The sequence below is a fragment of the Cynocephalus volans genome, chromosome 3, assembly GCF_027409185.1.
Source record: "Cynocephalus volans isolate mCynVol1 chromosome 3, mCynVol1.pri, whole genome shotgun sequence".
Classification (NCBI taxonomy): domain Eukaryota; kingdom Metazoa; phylum Chordata; class Mammalia; order Dermoptera; family Cynocephalidae; genus Cynocephalus; species Cynocephalus volans.
Genome location: NC_084462.1, coordinates 62,892,909 through 62,912,095, shown reverse-complemented (window position 1 = coordinate 62,912,095; position 19,187 = coordinate 62,892,909). Strand labels below are relative to the sequence as shown.

Here is a 19,187-nt window from a genome sequence, read left to right as displayed (position 1 = left end):
ATGAATATTGATTCATAATTACAACAAATGTACACACTAATGTAACATGTCAATAATAGGAGAAAATGTACACGTGAGTAGGAGGAGGGTAGGGAACTATCTGTACTTTCTGCGCAATTTCTCTGTAAAACTAAAACTCCTATAAAAATAAGGAAGAAAAAAATGAGAAAGAAGAGGAAGAGAAGGAATAATTCCTAAGTACAGATTCTAATAAGTATATTCACATTTATTTTAATGCAATTTATGTTAATGGTGAAATACAGCCCAAGAAATAAAGATTTTAAACAAGCCCCTTTAAATTTATGAAACACAAATATGAAAATTTGCTAAAAGACTAACAAATCAGTATGCAAACTAGCACATTAAGAGTATTGTCTATATAAAATTTGTGATTCTCCAAATGTGTTTTTTCCCACAAAGATAAACACTGTCTTTAACAGATGCCCAATGGCAAAGTAGATGCCTGTGCCAGCTTTCGATTTTATTGCCTCTGAGCTCCAAATTTATTGTGATTATGGGTAGTAAACATTCCTTTGTCAGCTTCCATGATGTGAAGCATGGTCAACAGAGGGTGCTGGAGAGACACAGCAGAGAAAGGGTTTTTTCTTCCTGGTTCCAGAGGGTCTTGCTGGCCAGGCTCCTGCAGACTAAGCTTTTATTTCTTGGTTAAGAAATCATATTTTGTTAAAGTTTCATTTCCCAACTAGTTCCTACTTATTTTTTCTGGTATATCTACCATTTCCTTTGTGCATTTTATATGGGTATAACCAATTTGAAACTTTCTCTTCACTATGGCTTTCTTTCATCATTATTTAATACCCCTGTTTATTCTGACTGATCATAACTATTTTTCTTATACTTTCATTTAATGGATTCAGGTGATCTCAGTCTTTGCCCTTAAGGAGTTTCTCTTAAAATCAACATCCTGATGAATTTTAGTTTTATTTCTCAATACAATCAAGTTTTTTTTTTAATTGGCATATTTATTCCATTTTATTCTACCACTCATGTTTTCCCATTTAATTTTTATTATTTTCATTTATGTCTTTTTTAAAAATGTGGACAATGCACTAAAATTTGACAGAGGTGAAAAAAATCAGAAAATGATCCGAGAAGTTAAGAGATCTTCCCAAATTGTTACACAGTTTCAACTCCTATGGGTTCTATATTGGCCCTTCAATATACATATACATATTCATTTATTCACCTAACATATTCACTGAATATCTATTATGCACTGATCACTATTCCAAGAGCTGGGGATATAATATCAAACAAAACAAAGTTTCTGTCCTCTTGGAGTTTACTTATATTCCAGAGGGGAAAAGAGAGACGAACAAGTATACAAATTAATAGATAATGTAGGGAGACATGCTATAAAGAAAAATAAAGCTGGGTGAGAAAATGAATTTCCCTACAAAAAATAGCTTAACAGTTAACCAAACCCATGTTGTTATAGATCCTTGACACACTCCTAGAAAATTAATTTTATTAAATTAAGACTTTTCTGAAAGTGAATTCTATTTAAATATATAACTCTATTTCCAACAGATAAGAAATATTTGCTTAGACTGTAAAATTTCTTTAAAAGTAACATTTAAGGCCATATAACTGTGTATCTTTTATTTTTCTCGCAGCTGGCCAGTACAGGGATCTGAACACTTGACCTTGGTGTTTTAACACCGTGCTCTAATCTACTGAACTAACTGGCCAGCCCTGTGTATCTTTTAACAGTAGGATTGTGCAACATATAGTCATAAACCAGATGAAGACTTCATTAAAATTGACTATTTGCGGGGGTAGGGGATATTATACAGCTCTTATCATAAAGTAGAAAAAATCACAGCAAAGAATTAATAGTCAATATTATATTTTAAATACTAAAAAAATTACAACATAAAATGTTATAAAATTCACAATAGAAATCTATGTAATATTAATGAATAAAATCAAAGTACTGGGCCACAAATAACATTTCTTAAATAATAATAATAGCTACCACTTATTGCGTACTTGCTATATGCCTAGAACTGTTCTATAAGTTTGTATTTAATCTAAAAATCCTATGAGGTATATATTATCGTCATATTTTAGAGATGAGGAAATTGAGGGAGAAAGGCTAAACAAATTGTTCACAGTAATACAGCTAGTAAATCTTAGAGCTGGGATCAGATTCCACAATTCACACACTTAACTACTACGAGGAGTGTTATTCTGCATATACCTGGGAGTATTCAGGTTCTCCTGAAGAATTCTGGTCATTCCGAAACAATTTCACAGCTTTAAGGTATGTTTCCATTGACTTCAGTTTAGCTTTATCAAAACCTAAAAAGATGAACAAAAGCAACAAAATCCACTAAGAAATTTTGAAATCTCTGGAGACTAAGGGTGCTGAATTCCAGTGATGAGCAAAAACAAATATTATTTGCAAATTACTTTACATTTCTCTTTCTTTCTTACCCTTGAGAAGCCACCATCTGAAAAAGCCCAGACTATATGGAGAAACCACATGTGGGTGTCTTGCCTACAAGCCCTGAGTCCCCAGTTGACAGCCAGTTGTTCACTGTCAAACAGGTGAGTGAACAAGCCTTCAGGATTCCAGGCCCTAGCTTTCAAGTTTTGCAGGTGAGTCCCTAGACATCATGAAACAGATATAAAACTGTCCCCATTGTGCCCTGTCTGAATTACTGATCCACTGAAAACATGGGGCAATAAATGATTATCGCTGTTTTAAGCTACTAAATTTTAGGATAATTGGTTACATAGTAACAGATCACTAATATCTTAACTCAGATTAATGTGGAAGAAATGAGGTACTTCTAACCATTTCTCTCTTGAATGTTCTACCCACCAAAATCCTGATACAAAGTTTTGCATTTTGTGAGGACCATCCCCTCCAGGGTTCCATACGACAAGTCGTCCACTTTGTCATTTGATTCATTAATCTATAACAATCTGCCCCCAAAATGAATAATACTAGTATATATTCCCAAATGTAGCTATGATTAGAGATGAGTAGCTTGGCAACAACCTTTTCACAAAAGGAAATGGATAATATCAAAAAGAGATCCTACTTTTTAAAGAATAGTAACCTTATGAAATATCAACATATTCTGATTTTGCAGGTACTTTCTATTTTAAATTAAAGTCAATAGAAGAGTGTCAAAGTTCACAATTAATCAGACTACAAAAAGATTTGGAACCTGCAGCCCCTATACTTCTCACAAAATTCCGAGCTTCTTATTCTTTAGGTAGAATAGTGATTCTCTAACCCTATTGTTTTAGAGCTCCTCTACTCTTGGATGGAGAAGGGGACAGCTGTGAATATGCTCAAGTCTGACTTCCATTAAATTGCAACCTCTTATCCCTAAGTAAGGGTGGAGGTATCCATCACTGGGGGCGGGGGGGGGAGCAGTGAGGTGAGGATCAGAGGTTTGAGTAATTCCTTTAAATTGCTATCAGTGGGTCACAGAGAACTAGGATTCGAGGAAAAAAACACTCTTGAAAAACATCTGATAGTTTATTTGAACCACTGTTTCAGAATAAGATAATTTTATGAATATTAAAAAACATGTATAAAGGCAGTTATTATAAAATATTGTTGGACAGACACACTGGAAATGTAACACATTTATTGTAATAATCTTGTATTTTCTTACCTGTATGTTCTAAATGTTTTAATGTCACATTGTCAACAGGGAAAAAGCTGAGGATAGCACCGTATTCTGGACACATGTTTGCTATTGTAGTTCGATCAACTATAGATAATTGTGGAACTCCACTTCCAAAAAACTCAACAAACTTTCCAGCCACTCCTACTTGCCTGAGGTACTATATAAAGGGGTGCATGGAAAAACACACAAAATTAGCAATGATGATAATAGCATGGATTCCCTGAAAACTATATAATCTAATTTTTAACCAATATAGTGAAGCACCAGTGAAGAAATAAGATCCTTCATTGTTTTCATGAAATATCAACTCATTCCAGTTTCACAGGTATTTTAAGATAATCAATAGAAGAGTGGTCCAATGTCACTGTTAATCAGGGTAGAAAAGGGACTCACAGCTCAAGATGGCCATAATTCATATTTTAATATCTCTGAAATCAGGGTACACCTTAGACTTAACAGTGTGTCTGTTTAGCTGGCAGCCTTTTTTCTTTCTTAGCAGTACATAAAACAACGGTGATTCTAACCATTGATGACATCTTAGATTTAATGAAATACTAATATATTGATGATACTGTATATTTAAATAAAAAAATACATACTGTCTATAAAAATTTTTCAAATCACAGGGCCAGCCTGTGGCTCACTTGGGAGAGTGTGGTGCTGATAACACCAAGGCCACGGGTTCGGATCCCTATAGAGGGATGGCCAGTTAGCTCACTTGGGAGAGCGTGGTGCTGACAACACCAAATCAAGGGTTAAGATCCTCTTACTGGTCATCTTAAAAAAAAAAAAATTCTTCAAATTACAACTGCTGCCGCAAATATTTACAGCATCATTAATTATAAGTAAATTCCATTTTGGAAGGACTTTTAACATGTGGCTTCAAACTTAATCCCTTCTAAAATAATTTTTTTTTTTAACTTACTACCAAGTAACCAAAACAGCTACTCATCTTTTCTGAATCGTAAAATAGTCTCAGACTGGTATAGGGAGAGAGCCTAGGGAGGTGATTAAGAGTGAAACTACCCTCAACTCATGATTAATGTTAAGTCCTAACATTTCAGAAGTGCTAAGGATCACTTAATTCAAACTCTTTTCTATAGATGTAGAAATTCAAACCTTAAAAACAGACGTTTCTGGGCTGGCCGGTTAATTCAGTTGGTTAGAGCACAGCCTTGTAACACCAAGGTCAAGGGTTTGGTTCCCCATACCGGCCAGCCACAAAAAAAAAAAAAGATGTTTCTTTATATTTATGGTTATATTGTTGAGGAAGAGAGAAACACAGATTAGATACACCAAGCCAAATGCTGCTTTCATCAAATTAAAGAGGTACCACAAAATACATTTTGGAAAACTATAAAGATCATGAATAGAACAGAATCTCAAAAAAGAAAGAATAATATATTCAATAAATGTAAATATACATAATAAATTTTTGTGACAATAAGCTAAAATGTCAGCACAGATAAAACCGTCAAGACAAAATAGCAAGAGGGGCCTAAAAAGCAGCATTAATTTTCAGGATGTCTGAAGGAAAGAATGAACTGATTTCTCTAAAAACATAATTGGATATTCCTTTTCCTTTAGGAATAATCCTATAATTCTCAATTTAACTTCTTGATCTTTTGGTACCATACACTGGATCAATCATTTCTCTAAGATGCCAAAATGTTTTCTAATTACAGAAGGATCAATACCAAATGCTGAGAGGGAGGCATTACCATTTTATTACCCTGCGGAATATCCTGAAAGCCTTCAGACCAATAATCTAACCAAAAATGCTGAAATCCAAGTTGGAATTATATGTGAAACATTTTCCAGGTGTGTTCATTTAACAACAGGGGCTTAATCATTAAAATAAAGTTAGTGAAAATCAGAAATTTAAGATGGAGAGTTAAAAATTATTCACTAGGAATCCTTGAGTATATGTATTAAAGGTATACAGCCACTATTGTGAAAATTCAGAGAAAAAGTTTCTATATAATACTTCAACATTTTAAAACGCCCAATAGAAAAATATGACACTAACATATTTCTCTAGTCCATATTTTTTAAAACATTATCTAGTTCAGCAATGGCTTCTACTGGGCAAATAATTCAATTAAAGGAGATACAATCAGCCTTTACTAAATTTGAAATTCTTTTTATTCACGTAGTCTCTGCTCTCATGAGGCTGCTCCACTTACATAAAAATAACGTCCACTAAGTTATTCAGCTACCACAGCTTTAACTTACCTTTGTAATGCCAAGAACAACATCGATGGAGGTAACGAAAGGGTTTGATGACCCAATTAACTCACATCCAACGACCTCTGGTAAAGTAAGAGAAACTGGCAGACCAAGCATAATTGCTTCTGTTTCAATGCCTCCAACCCCTAACATAATAACGACAGGTATATTAGCATAGTATATTAAAAGATAATTTATCTCTGTAACATCTAAATCTCTAGATGTTTTGTGAGCATGTCTTAAATAGTACCCTATACAGAGTTGCTACATTACTATTACTGTGGACAATGAGCCCAAGCCTTCTGAAAAGAATGACTCCACTTACATGGTTGAAAAAACTGATTTTGACCTTTATATTAAATTCAGTAAGCATCTAGTGAGTTTTTATTACGCTACAAACTGTATTGTACATGCTCAAGGATACAGATAATGAATAGAACCCAGTCCCTGTCAACCTCAAGAAGCTCTATTTAATGAAAAAGATCCCCCCAAAATCAACAATTATAACACCCTGTAAAAGAGTAAGTAGAGTGTGGTACACTTAATGAGTGGAGTTAGGGCTTTCAGGAGACACCTGAGGTTAGTATTAAAGGAGGAGTTAATAGTAACCACATTTCAACAACAAAAGGGTGGTCAGCAGAATGCATTCTGTCAGAGGGAACGGCTGGTGTAAAGCTATGAAGTATAAAGAAGCACAGCCCACTTAGGTAAATGAGAGACCAGTCTCTAAGGTGAGTGTGGGTAAATGGCCAAAGAGACACCCAGCTGTGAAGGGCCTTGCATAAAATAATAAGGAATTTGGATTTACAGAGGAGACCAGGAGAGCCACAGAAAGACATTAAACAAGGAAGTAACCTTTATAGACAACATCATCATCACTCAATTATTTAACAAATGGTAGTGTTGTGATGGGCACTATGCAAATTTCTGTCCATAAATCCTCTTTTACTACCACTGTTCACAAACTCTTAAGATTCTGTTGTTTCTGATGTGATTAAAGATGGAAAAAAAACAGAGCCTCAGAGGCTATAAAGACCCACTGTCTATGTTCTTTCATAACATTCTTGACACTCCATCCCCAAAAGAAATTAAATATACTGAGTAATTTACTTACCCCACCCCAGAATCCCCAAACCATTCACCATGGTTATATGAGAATCTGTGCCAACTACACTGTCCGGGAAGAGGAGGTCCTTTTCTTCAAAAACCACTCTTGACAAATATTCTAAGTTTACTTGATGAGCCATTCCAGTTCCAGGGGGGATTACAGCCACATTTTTAAAAACTCTTGAGCTCCACTATATTTTGTTTAAATTAAGAAGTAAAAGTACATTATGTGAATTTGTGCTCAAAATCAAGATATAAATAAACATTAACACTAAAAATATTTGAACCAATATTAAATATGGTCAATTCAAAGTTCATGGCACATACTTAAAAACAAATATACAGTAAGAACCTAAATATATCCATTTTGTAGATCATTAAAACAAAATTAAGTCAAATAAAAATGTTCAAATAGTCCAGATAAATGGTAGTATTCAACTATGTTCCAAGGATTCTCGGGAATGGGAAGAAGGAAAGGCCCAATGTACCCAGTCCTCCAAGCTCACTTAAAATTAGAGCCACTGTTTTCATATATACTAGGGTTTCCAATAAGGTTTTATTTGAAGGAACAAAAGGGTTCTACTTCTATAAAGCCTTTAAAAAACCACTAAACATATAAAAATTATACTTATAGATATTTTATAAATTCCAATACAAAAATTTCCCTGAATCATTTATACCTTGAAAAATTGAAGCCTCTCTCGATTTCTGCCAAATTCTACTTCTTGATTTTTTAACACTGTTTCCGGTCTAAAAGGAAGAAGAGCTGGCATTAAATGTATGTACTACAAAAAGACTTGCCTTGTTTCTTTCTAAGTCTTCATTCTTACACATATATATACAAACACTTAAAATCCTTGAAAGAACAATTTACTGGACTTCTCAGAATTTTCTTTTTCAACAAGAAGTTCTGCTTTAAATAACAGTAGAAAACTATAGCAATAAGTTATTATTTTACTGAGTATAAGAAAGCTATGTCCACAACCAGTGTCTATAACTACTAAAAATGCATTATTGTGAGAGATGTGGCTAAAATCATAACAAAAATAAAATGGTAAACTTTGCTGGGTTTTCCATTGCAAGAAAAAAGAAGAGCAGCAATTTATTCAACAATAAGCATATGCATTTATATTCATTTGGCTCTTGTGCCACTTAAACTGGGAGATGAGCCTTGACTATAGCTATGTAGCAATGACAAACACTTCAATGACAAACACTTCAAAATCATTTTGTAGTTTTAAAAAAGCTTTTGGCAAAAATCTTTTATTCGTCTCACCCCAAATGGGAGCTTGTACTTTATGTTTTTATGTATACGCAGCAATTTACCTTACGTGGATTAGAAACGTATTTCACATAAATTATTTATTTATTTATTTACATTTTGTGTGTGTGCATGTGTGTAGCTGGCCAGCACGGGGAACCACATATCCTTGACCTTAGTGTTACAAGGCTGCAAACTAACCAATTGAGCTAAACCAGCCAGCCTCTACATAAATAATTTAAACTAAGAGATAAAACAATTCATCTCTAATCAATAAATGTGGTACCATTTTTAGGAAACTATTTTTATCTAATGAATTTTTGAAAAAAATATTTCAAACAGCTTTAAGTTGTTTATTTCACTTGCCAGCTGGTGATTAAGTGTTGACTAGAATATAAATATATCTTAAATTATATATGTCCTCCAGGGTCCAGATAATTATTGTTAACTGTCGGCTTGCTTTTTTTTAAAACAAAAAACAAAGATTACCTTAATAATTCATGGCTAACTGATCATTTGAAACCAAGCATATCGTAGGGAGACTGTTCTCAGGACCTCAGGGAATACAGCTTTCTAGAGCCACTCCAATTATTTTACCTTCCCATAGCACTTATGGCTACAAAGTGCCATACAAACATTTATTAACTCATAACCTGACTTCAAATTAGGCAGTGATTTCAAGTGTCAAATGTTATGCTCTCAATTTTCTACCCATCAATTTCTTGTTTGAGTCTATAATTAATACTTCATTGATGCATTAAAAGACACAAAAGAGTTACTATTTTCATACAGCAAGGGACTACAATATAACCCATCCTAATACTTTGTAATTTAGAGTCAAAATTGAGTGGAAATGTTACACTAGATTAGATTTTTAGAAATAAAAAAATAACAGTAAGCACATCACATTCTGCTAGTTAAAAAAAAAACTTAAGGGGGGAAAAAAACCCACACACAATAATTCTGAATCAATAAATCTTCTTTTTCAGGAAATTAATTTCTGTATAAGAAGTTAACATGCCCCTAACAATCAGGACAACTAGCAGGAACAAGGAGTGATTACATAAAACTGTCATAATTTGATGACAAAGGACTCACAGATTATATTGAATTCTTAGAAAGGAAGAGCACATGAAGTCACTATAACCCAAGGCTTTGTAAAAATATTACACCCCAAATTTAAGAATTAGACAGAACTTGAAAGATCTAGTTCAGGGGCAAATTAATTAAGGTATCATTTGGCACTTACAATAAATATGCATAGATATTATTCTTAGTTACTCTAAATCTTAAATGTGTTAAAGTTTTTTAAACCTAAAACGTAAATTATTTTTTGCTAAAAAAAAAAAAAAAAATACAGTCTATTAACAATGGAATAAACAACATAACTCTCCTAAAAATAAGACTGTGGAAACTTTATAGTATATTAGAGTCAAGCCACAGAACTTTTTCTTATGTTGAAAAATTACCTATTAGGAAAACTAACCAATTCCTAAGATAAGAATAAGATTCTTTTCTAGGCATGTTTACTACTTTTCATGGTACCCTATGGGAAAATAACTTATTTAAAAGGGCTTACTAGGTTTGAAACATATATGATAATAATTATATTCTTAACATAGAGCTCTTAACGCAAAAAGAAAAAATAAGAAACCCCCAATAGGAAAAAAAGGTAAAAAATATAAGTAGGGATTTCACAAAAGAAATATGAATGACTAATGAGCATATGAACAGTGCAAATGCACTAAAATAAAAAATTAACAGTTTAAGATGAGATCCCATTTTTCTGTCTATGTTAGCAGAAGTATATTTACACGTAAATCTTAAAAAAGATTTGCTTCCTAAGGAATGGAAGTAGAGAATTGTATTGAGACTACCATTTTAATTAACTTTGCTTATTTCAGTACAATAGGAAACACATATAAAAATGCAATCCAGCACATAGTGTGAAGGCAATATAACAGGAATCGGTGTGAAGGAGAATAAATGTGATTTCCCTAACTGAAAAATAACTTGGCATTAATAAATATTAACAAAAACAATCTCATACTCAGGCACTGGTTGCAAATGAAAAGGACATAGGATAGGTGTATTCTCAATCTGCGATGAAAATGTTCCTGAGTTTCGGCCTAGTTCTCCAGAATCACACGATCCTCGGCAGGTAGTCTGGCCTCTGCAGGGAAGCTTCTTAGGCTGCACTTTAAGTGGAGAAAGCTTTCCTGCTTTCTGCAGGTCACCACCTCCAGGATTTGGCGCATTCTGTATTGCACTATCATCCCAAAAAGGAAACAAAATAAAGCCATTTAAAAGTGACAGAAGTTTAGCTCTTCAAAAAGTGCACACTAGCAATACTACCTGGAATTAACTGAATGACGTTCAAAGGCTAATATATCATTTAATTCATATCATTTAATTGCTTTCAAAAGCAAATCTCAGAAACAAAAAAAGTAGAAACAGCTAATTTACATTTATGGAGAAGAAAACATAATTCTAACGGTTCAATAAAATCATTTTCATACACTCTATACCAATTTAAATAACAAGTACTAAAATAGACTTTTTTCCCTATCTAAAAACTTAAAAGCAGCTCAGAGCTATACTCATGGTTTTAATCTAGAGGGCAAAATCTCTCATGGGCTATAATAAATCACAGTCTTGTTCAGCTACTCCAGGGAACGTAAAAGAAGCTGGTGCATGACATCAGAAGTATGTCTTTTCTAGTCTGACTTTGGCCAAAGTGGCCATATAAATATAAGAAACTTATTTCAGCTGAAGGAACATAGTTTTAGTGAGCTCAGTGTTTTCAATCACCAATTAATTAAAAACATTCATGGCTCAAATCTTGAACTTCTCTATGAAACTAGGTTAAAAAACTAAAAGGGAACGAAGACTGAATTCAGATATTAACTCCAAAAAGTACGCTCTATACTTATACATTTCTATCAAAAATAGCAGCAGAGATACATAGACATGAAAATAAGTTTAAATTGAGACTGAATACAAAAAATTTCACCAATCCACAAGCTTTTCACCATAGTTTTTCCTTCTGTATACTGGTCAACACTAAATATATATACTTGACTCTGGCATAAATGATCTCTACTCCTTTTTCTCTATACTATACACTTCCAGTGGGTTGGTTACCAGCTAATTTGCACAGCTATTTTTATAATTATTTGTATTGAAGTACCATTTACTGAAGTCAATTTGTAAAGAATGGTCAACTGTAAGATCTGTCGGACAGGCAGGGTGGACTTTCTTAGGATCACCTCCAAGAGTTTTCACTGCCTCCCTCATAGCAGCAAAATCCACCATTGCCGGTATTCCACTAAAAAATAAAAAGTGATCATATTACATTTCTAACTGTTTTCTGTATGTGCTGAATAAATGATTAATACTATTTTTGATAAATTAATAAATGATTAATTATTCATTAATAAATAAATGATTATACTCATTTTCAAACTTAAAAAGTATCCCTTTTTAATTTGTATTCATTTTGGGGGTTTTTTTTTGGTAGCTGGCCAGTATGGGGATCTAAATCCTTGATCTTGGTTTTATAACACCGTGCTCTTACAAGCTGAGCTAATTGGCCAGCACTATTTGTACTCATTTTTATCTACTTAATTTTTTTTGGCAGCTGGCCAGTCCAGGGATTGATCCCTGGACCTTGGTTTTATTAGCACCATGCTCTAACGAACTGAGCTAACTGGCCAGTCTAGAAAGGGCAATTTTTTAAATTGATAAACTAACCTTCAAAATTAAAAAACAGAGCCATCTATCAGAGAGTCTGAATTTTAAAAATGGAACAGTTTGAACATTCATTCATTAAAAAATAAACCCATCACTCACGTAAAATCTTGAAGAAGAACACGGGCAGGGAAAAAGGACACTTCAACATTGCTTTGTTTGGTTTTCCAGTCTAAAATGTTCATAACATCTTCCTTTTTCATTAAAAAGCCATCACAATTTCGTACAGCAGCTTCCAACAGGACCCGTATTGAGTAAGGCAGAACATCTGATTCAAGAGAAAATACTACTATTAATAAGGGAATAGTCATACCTATATATTATAAAAATTACAATAGCAAGAAGTTAAAGACAAAGACACATTGTTTTCTCAATTTTAAAAATTCACTTTTTAGTCTAATAAACACCATTCATGTTAACATCAGGCTTTCTGTAACTTCGACTTTCCTATACATAAGCCCAAGGCCCTGAAAAAGCAGAGATAAAAACCTTCACATAAGAAATGCACTGATTTGGACATATAAGACTGTAACTATAATGAATAAAGTTTAAAATTTAAGTTGAGATGCTTGGATGACTAAAATTTATTTCATGAAACCTTTCACTCACTCTTGATTACTAGTTTATGGATATAATAGAAAAAGATTTCAGTATTTTAAAATTTTCAAACATAATAAATCCTTACACCAGATTTTGCCACACAAAAGTGTTCCCTTAGGACTTAAAGGGAAGACTGAATTAGTATGAGATTGGTTGAATAAATCATGGTAATCTGCATAATGGATTTTCATGAAGCTGTTTAAAGGAATGAAGAGTTGTATATACTGGGGGCCGGCCTGTGGCTCACTCAAGGATTAAGATCCCCTTAACGGTCATCTTTCAAAAAAATAAATAAATAAAGAGTTGTATATGCTGAGCAGGAGTGATCTGCAGAATATACTGTCATGGAAAAAAACACCCTGCACTAGCCAGCTGCCCCCCCCCACAAAAAAAGGGGGAAAAAATGTTTATACTATACCAACCTTTCTTGTAAGAAAGGGGGTTAAGGAACAGCCCATGGCTCACTCGGGAGAGTGTGGTGCTGATAACACCAAGGCCCCGGGTTCAGATCCCTACATAGGGATGGCCGGTTAGCTCACTGGGTGAGCGTGGTGCTGACAACACAAAGTCAAGGGTTAAGATCCCCTTACCGATCATCTTTAAAAAAAAAAAAAGAAAGAAAGAGGGTTAAAAATATACATGCATAATAATATATATTAAATATATTCTTTTAAAACTACACACTAAATGTATAACTTAAAATTATATATTATATACTAAATAAATAATTTTACCCTACCCAACCCCCCTTTTCGTTTGTTTTTTCTTTTTCTTTCTTTTTTTTTTGGCAACTGGCCGGTACAGGAACTGAACCCTGGACCTTGGTGTTATCAGCCCCACACTCTATCCCAGCACTGGCCAGCCACCAAAACAGAAAACAAAAACAAAAACACCACACTCTAACTAACTGAGCTAACCAGCCAGCTATAATTTTAAATATATATATATATACACACATACAGCTAGTCCCTCAGTATCTGTGGGGGATTGGTTCCAGGGACCCCCCCAGATACTGAAATCCCTGGATGCTCAAGTCTCTTATAGAAAATGGTACAGTATTTCCATACAACCTAGCACATCCTCCTGTATACTTTAAATCATCTCTAGGTTACTTATAATGCCTACACATCATTTCAATCATGTACTCAGCATGCAACAAATTCAAGTTTTGCCTTTTGAAAGTGGTATTCCCCACCTCCCGCCATCAATTATTTTCGATCCATGGTTGGTTGAATCTAGATACAGACTCCACAGATACAAAGGGCCTACTGTATACATATTTTCATAAAAAGAAACAATAATAGGATAAACTGAAAAACTTAGTATCTCCCATACAGTATTTTGACTATTATTCTTTAGCAGGATATATTCTAAGGACAAAAAGAATCACAAAGAAAGCAAACTATATTTAGTCATTAGAACTGTTAGTTTGTCTCTCTCTCTCTTTTTTTTTTTTTTTTTAAAGATGACAGGTAAGGGGATCTTAACCCTTGATTTGGTGTTATCAGCACCACACTCTCCCAAGGGCCGGCCTAGAACTGTTATTTTGAAATTGTCATATGTATAATGAGAAGAAAGCAAATAAGTAATTTTGTTACTATAGTTGGGAACCAAGATTTTCAAGAGTAATGATATACAAGAATAAAATCAGAGTAGCTAAGTCAAAAAACAATTTACATTTCAACTGAAAACATGGGTATGAACTCATGATTTTTCTCTTTCTAAAAAATGTTTGTCCTAGCTCTATCTACTGAAAATGCCTAGAAAAATGACAACCTAATAGTAATGAACCCCTAGCAACTCAGTTTGTTGTTTCTAAATATTATTTCCCATTAAAATAACAACAACAACAACAAAATACAAGCTGACCAGTTAGCTCAGTTTGTTAGGGTGGTGTTGATTAAACCAAGTTGCAGGGTTCAATCCCTGTAACGGCCAGCGAAAACAAAAACAAAGAATCTAGTTCTTTGGAGAAATGGCCTATTCTACGTGTGTGGAAGGATAAGTACAAAATAAGCCTGCAAAATCTTGTGTCAGAAACCAAAGAAGTTGTCAAAGACTAATGGAGACACTAATGTATCAATTTGAACATCAAAATGAATAATGACTATAATTCACTGAAATATATCAAATTTATAAATAGCCCTTAGCTTATAAGGACTCTTAAAAAACCTTTCATCAATCACCAACAGAAGTTGCCAGGGCATCAACTCATTACTCTGAAAACGACAAATAAAGGGGGAGGGGAGAAATCAATCATTAATCCTGCCTTTTCTGATTTCAAGTAACCAATAGTTAAGTGAAAGTTCTTTGTTACAGAATTACAGCTAATAAATATAGAAGGAATGGTATAATTAGAAATACCACCAATGTACAACACCTAATGAAATAATGGATCTGGACAATGGTGATAAATAGGTGCTAAAATCATTAGGTTATATGTGGACGGAGAACTTCTCATGGATACATTAAGTTGATAACACTTTTATCCACTTAGCATCAACAAAAATGAAACATTATAGATATTATTTGCCTCCAGATGAAACAGGAAACACAAGCACCAACTAGGAAGTATTCTTGTAAAAATAAATACATAAATAACGTGAATCTATTCAAACCTCTAGTTCTAATTTCCAGTTAACAGGAAATATGGAAGATAATAGAAGAGTAAAATGAAACCACAAAGAAACAATCAGCCAAATCCAGAATGTGGTACATTCTACAGGATATAGAACCTGGTTTCTTCAACATAAAATGGCAGGGAAAAAGGGGAGAGGACCACAACAGATGAAAAGAGACTTGAGAGACATAACAACCAAATGCTAAGTGAGCCCTATTTGGATATTTATTTTCTCTTTCTTTCTTTTTCTTTTTTTGGTGGCTGGCTGCTGCAGGGATCCAAACCCATGACCTTGGTGGTATAAAACCTCACTCTAACCAACTAAGCTAACTGGCCAGCCTGGTTACTTTCTGAACAAACCAAATGTAAAAATATATTTTTCAGACAACCAGAGAAATGTGAATATAGACTGGGTTTTATAATATATTAAGTGATTACTTAATTTTATTAGGTATAATAATGGCACAGTGATTTTTTAAAATTCCTTTTATATATCAGATATGCATACTGAAGAATATTTTACAGGTTAAAAAAATGGCAGAATATTTGAAACAAAAGATGGCAAAATGTTGATAACTGGCTGATAAATACATTATTATACTATTCTCTCCCTACTATTTTTCTTCATTAAGAAAATATTTATTGACTTTTTCAGTGTATTCCATCCAGCACTAGGCAAACAAATCAGACATGTTATCTGGTCTTACAAAGTTAAGGGTCTACTGGGAGATCCAGATGTTAAACAAGTAAACAAAATAAAATATTTACAAACAGCAGGATTCCATAATAAGAAATAACAGAGGGAACTTTCTTGGATGGGATGAGCAGTGAAGGCTCCTCCGAGAAAGTGTGATGGCCTTTTTCTAAGTTTTTTCTTTTCTCTCAGACTCAAAGTATCAACACTCACTAGGTGAACTGCTGTTGATAAAGACTGTTTTTAGAGCAGTTGTCCTTAACTTAAACCTACAGATAAATATTCCAGTAGAAGAGCTACAACAGTAGAGAAGAACCTAGCAAATGTGGGAAAATGGACACCTGCTCTACTTTGTTTTTAGCAGTATTAATTCTACATCCCCACTTTGGAACAGGTACAAAAATTCAGGAAGGCCCTTAATCCCTTTCTTACTCCCTATTCTCCCCCCTGCCTCCTACATACACTCTCATGCTCCATCTTCAAAGTTCCCTAAACTTCCAAACCTCTCTGATCCCCAATCTCACCACATTTGTTGAACACCAAGTTCTCCCTTATCCAGCAATACCTGCCTGTCCGCACTCTCCCTACTTATGCAGGTAGGCTTTATATGGTTCAATTTCTCACTTCTCCAAACCCTACACTTGCCTCTGTTCTTTTATCCTACCTGCCCAAGAAAACACCAACCCTATTTTTGCTTTTGTTTCTGTTTTCAGTTGGTCTAACTCACATCACTTCCCTGCTCAAGAACTCTTCTTTCTTTTTTTAAAAATAACTTTATTTAGTTATTATCTTGTAAATCACCCTCTTCAAGTGTATGATTTAATGTTTTTAGTAAATTTACCAAGTTGTGCTATTAGCACCATAAATCAGCTTTAGAGCATTTTTCATCACCCCAAAAGATTCTTCATGCCCATTTACTGTTAGTCCCTGTCCCCTCCTCTCCAACTCTAGGAAACCACTAATCTACTCTGTCTTTGCTTTTTCCGGATATTTCACACAAATGAAATCATACAATAAAGTCTCTTGTGTCTGGCTTTTTTCACTAAGCATGCTTTGAAGGTTTATCCATATTGTACTATTGCTGAATAGTATTCTATTGTACACCAAATTTTGTCTATCCATTCACACACTGAAGGATGTTTAGGTTGTTTACAATTTCCAGCTATTATAAATAATGCTGCTAAGATCATTTGTTTGCAGATCTTTGTGCAGATAAATGTTTAATTTCTCTTGGGTAGATACCTAAGAATGGAATTTCTGGGTGCTACGTATATGGTTTGGATGTGGTTTGTCCTTGTCCAAACACATGTTGAAATTTGATTCTCAATGTGGCAGGGTTGGAAGGCGGGGCCTAGTGGAAGCTCTCTAGGTCATGGTAGCTGATCCTTCATAAATACCCTCCAGTGGAGCATGAGTCCAGATTAATACCCTCCAGTGGAGCATGAGTCCTAGCTCTCATGGGCATGAGAGTTAGTTGTTAAAAAGAATCTGGCTTCCTCAGTTTCTCTCTTGCTTCCTATCTAGCCATGCCAATCTCTGCTAGTCTGCTTCTCCTCTAGCTTTCTGAACTGAGCTGAAGCACCATGAGGCCCTCACGAAATGCAGCTGCCCAATTTTGGACTTTCCAGCCACCATAATCATGAGTCAAATAAACCTCTTTTCTAACCCAGCCTCAGGTATTCTATTATAGCAGCACAAAATGGACTAAGACACTGGGTCATGTGGTAAATTTATGTTTAACTTTTTTAAAGACTGCCAAATTGTCTTCCAAAGTAGTGGCACCATTTTACATTCCCACCAGCAATGTATGAGGGTTCCCATTTCTCCATATCCTCCCAAACATTTGTTACTGTCTTTTACATAATACCCATTATACTGTGTATGAAATGGTAGTTCATTGTGGTTTTAATAAGGTCATGGTATGTAAAGGAGGAGGAAGGGAGGGGGAACCCCCTAGAACATCAACCCAGGGAAACTGGTCCTCACTATTCACCCAGAAATCCTACTTTGTTTCTCTCACCTGCTTATTTTCCCACACTCCACACAATTAGTTTTATCTTCATCCACTCTCTTTAAAATTTAATCTATTTACCTCCTACAGGACCTAGCCCTACTTCCTACCTCAGAGAATAGAAATTAACAGTCCTTACCTTGACTTCCTCCTACTATACCCACAAGCATTGCGTCTGGACTCACCCTTTCCCCAGTTAAAAAGGGTGCTGTGGAACTCCCTCTAAATGCCAACTTTTCTACAAGAGTTCTGCATCACATTCTCCCTTGACCATTTTAAGACCCATAAGTCATCAATTATCTCCTCCCCTACTTTTTCCAACATACTCTTTAACTGTATTCTTTCCATCAGTATTTAAACAGCCTCTAGCTCCAGTTAAAAAAAAAGGGGGGTGTGGGGGGTGACACACGGGGCTGGCTGCTTAACTCAGCTGGTTAGAGTGCTGTGTTATAACACCAAGGTCAAGGGTTTAGATCCTTGGCCAGGTGCCAATAGCAATAATAATAAATCTTCCAAGTACTGTATTCTTTAAATTCACAACCAAATTTTTTGAAAGCATTATCTATATTCCCAGTATCCATTTTTCTACCCTCCAATCACTCCTCAGCCCATACCTATCTGATTTCTATCCTTAAATCACCAACGAAGCAGGTCTAACCAGAGTCCCAATACCCTCTCAAGCAATATTCAACAGAGCTAACAATTTCCTCCCTGAAACACTCTTTTTCTACCGGCTTCCGCAATATCTTCTTCCAGTTTTCTTTCTAACATGTTGTTGGAAGATAATTTTTCATGTCTCCCATATCACATTTCTGCATGACTTGCAAACAAGAGGCAATGACTGACTGCTTTGTTCCAGATTATCTTTTTCAAAGATGTCTATATAGTGAATAGCCTCGGAAGATAAGATAGTGTCGCCCTCCGGAACAAAGGGCAGGCATACTTACTGTTCATTATAAGAGATTGGGTTTCCTAAGTCACAATTCCTTTTCTGTAACACAACCACTGTGTGTGCAGGTGTTACCTGGCCCTTTTCAACACCACACTGTAGAAACTGGAGCTTAGGAAATCAACACAAATTCTGATACTAAGGATACTGCTTTGCTGTGGGTAATAAACCATTCATGTCTCTGATCCAGGAGTCCTTCTGCCCACATCCATGAAACAATGTCAGGCTAACTTGTTAACGTGCAAGGATGATACAATTTTAGATCCTTTAGAGTTCTTAACACTTTCTGGGA

At 34.7% G+C, this 19,187-nt stretch overlaps 1 protein-coding gene and 1 non-coding gene across 2 annotated transcripts in view; both read right to left on the bottom strand.

Annotated features, from left to right (window-relative positions):
- Positions 1-19,187, bottom strand: part of IREB2 (iron responsive element binding protein 2) — a 42,902-nt gene that overhangs the window by 12,923 nt on the left and 10,792 nt on the right. Inside the window, exons 3-10 of the mRNA XM_063089346.1 lie at positions 12,124-12,289; positions 11,462-11,599; positions 10,322-10,540; positions 7,691-7,760; positions 7,018-7,201; positions 5,910-6,049; positions 3,660-3,831; positions 2,225-2,325 (exon numbers count right to left, since the gene is read on the bottom strand). Of these exons, the coding sequence (XP_062945416.1) occupies positions 2,225-2,325; positions 3,660-3,831; positions 5,910-6,049; positions 7,018-7,201; positions 7,691-7,760; positions 10,322-10,540; positions 11,462-11,599; positions 12,124-12,289 (1,190 nt within the window). The remainder of the gene's footprint in view (positions 1-2,224; positions 2,326-3,659; positions 3,832-5,909; positions 6,050-7,017; positions 7,202-7,690; positions 7,761-10,321; positions 10,541-11,461; positions 11,600-12,123; positions 12,290-19,187) is intronic.
- Positions 16,120-16,187, bottom strand: LOC134374404 (small nucleolar RNA SNORD56). The gene has a single exon (XR_010023253.1). It is a non-coding gene; the product is annotated as a small nucleolar RNA SNORD56 (small nucleolar RNA).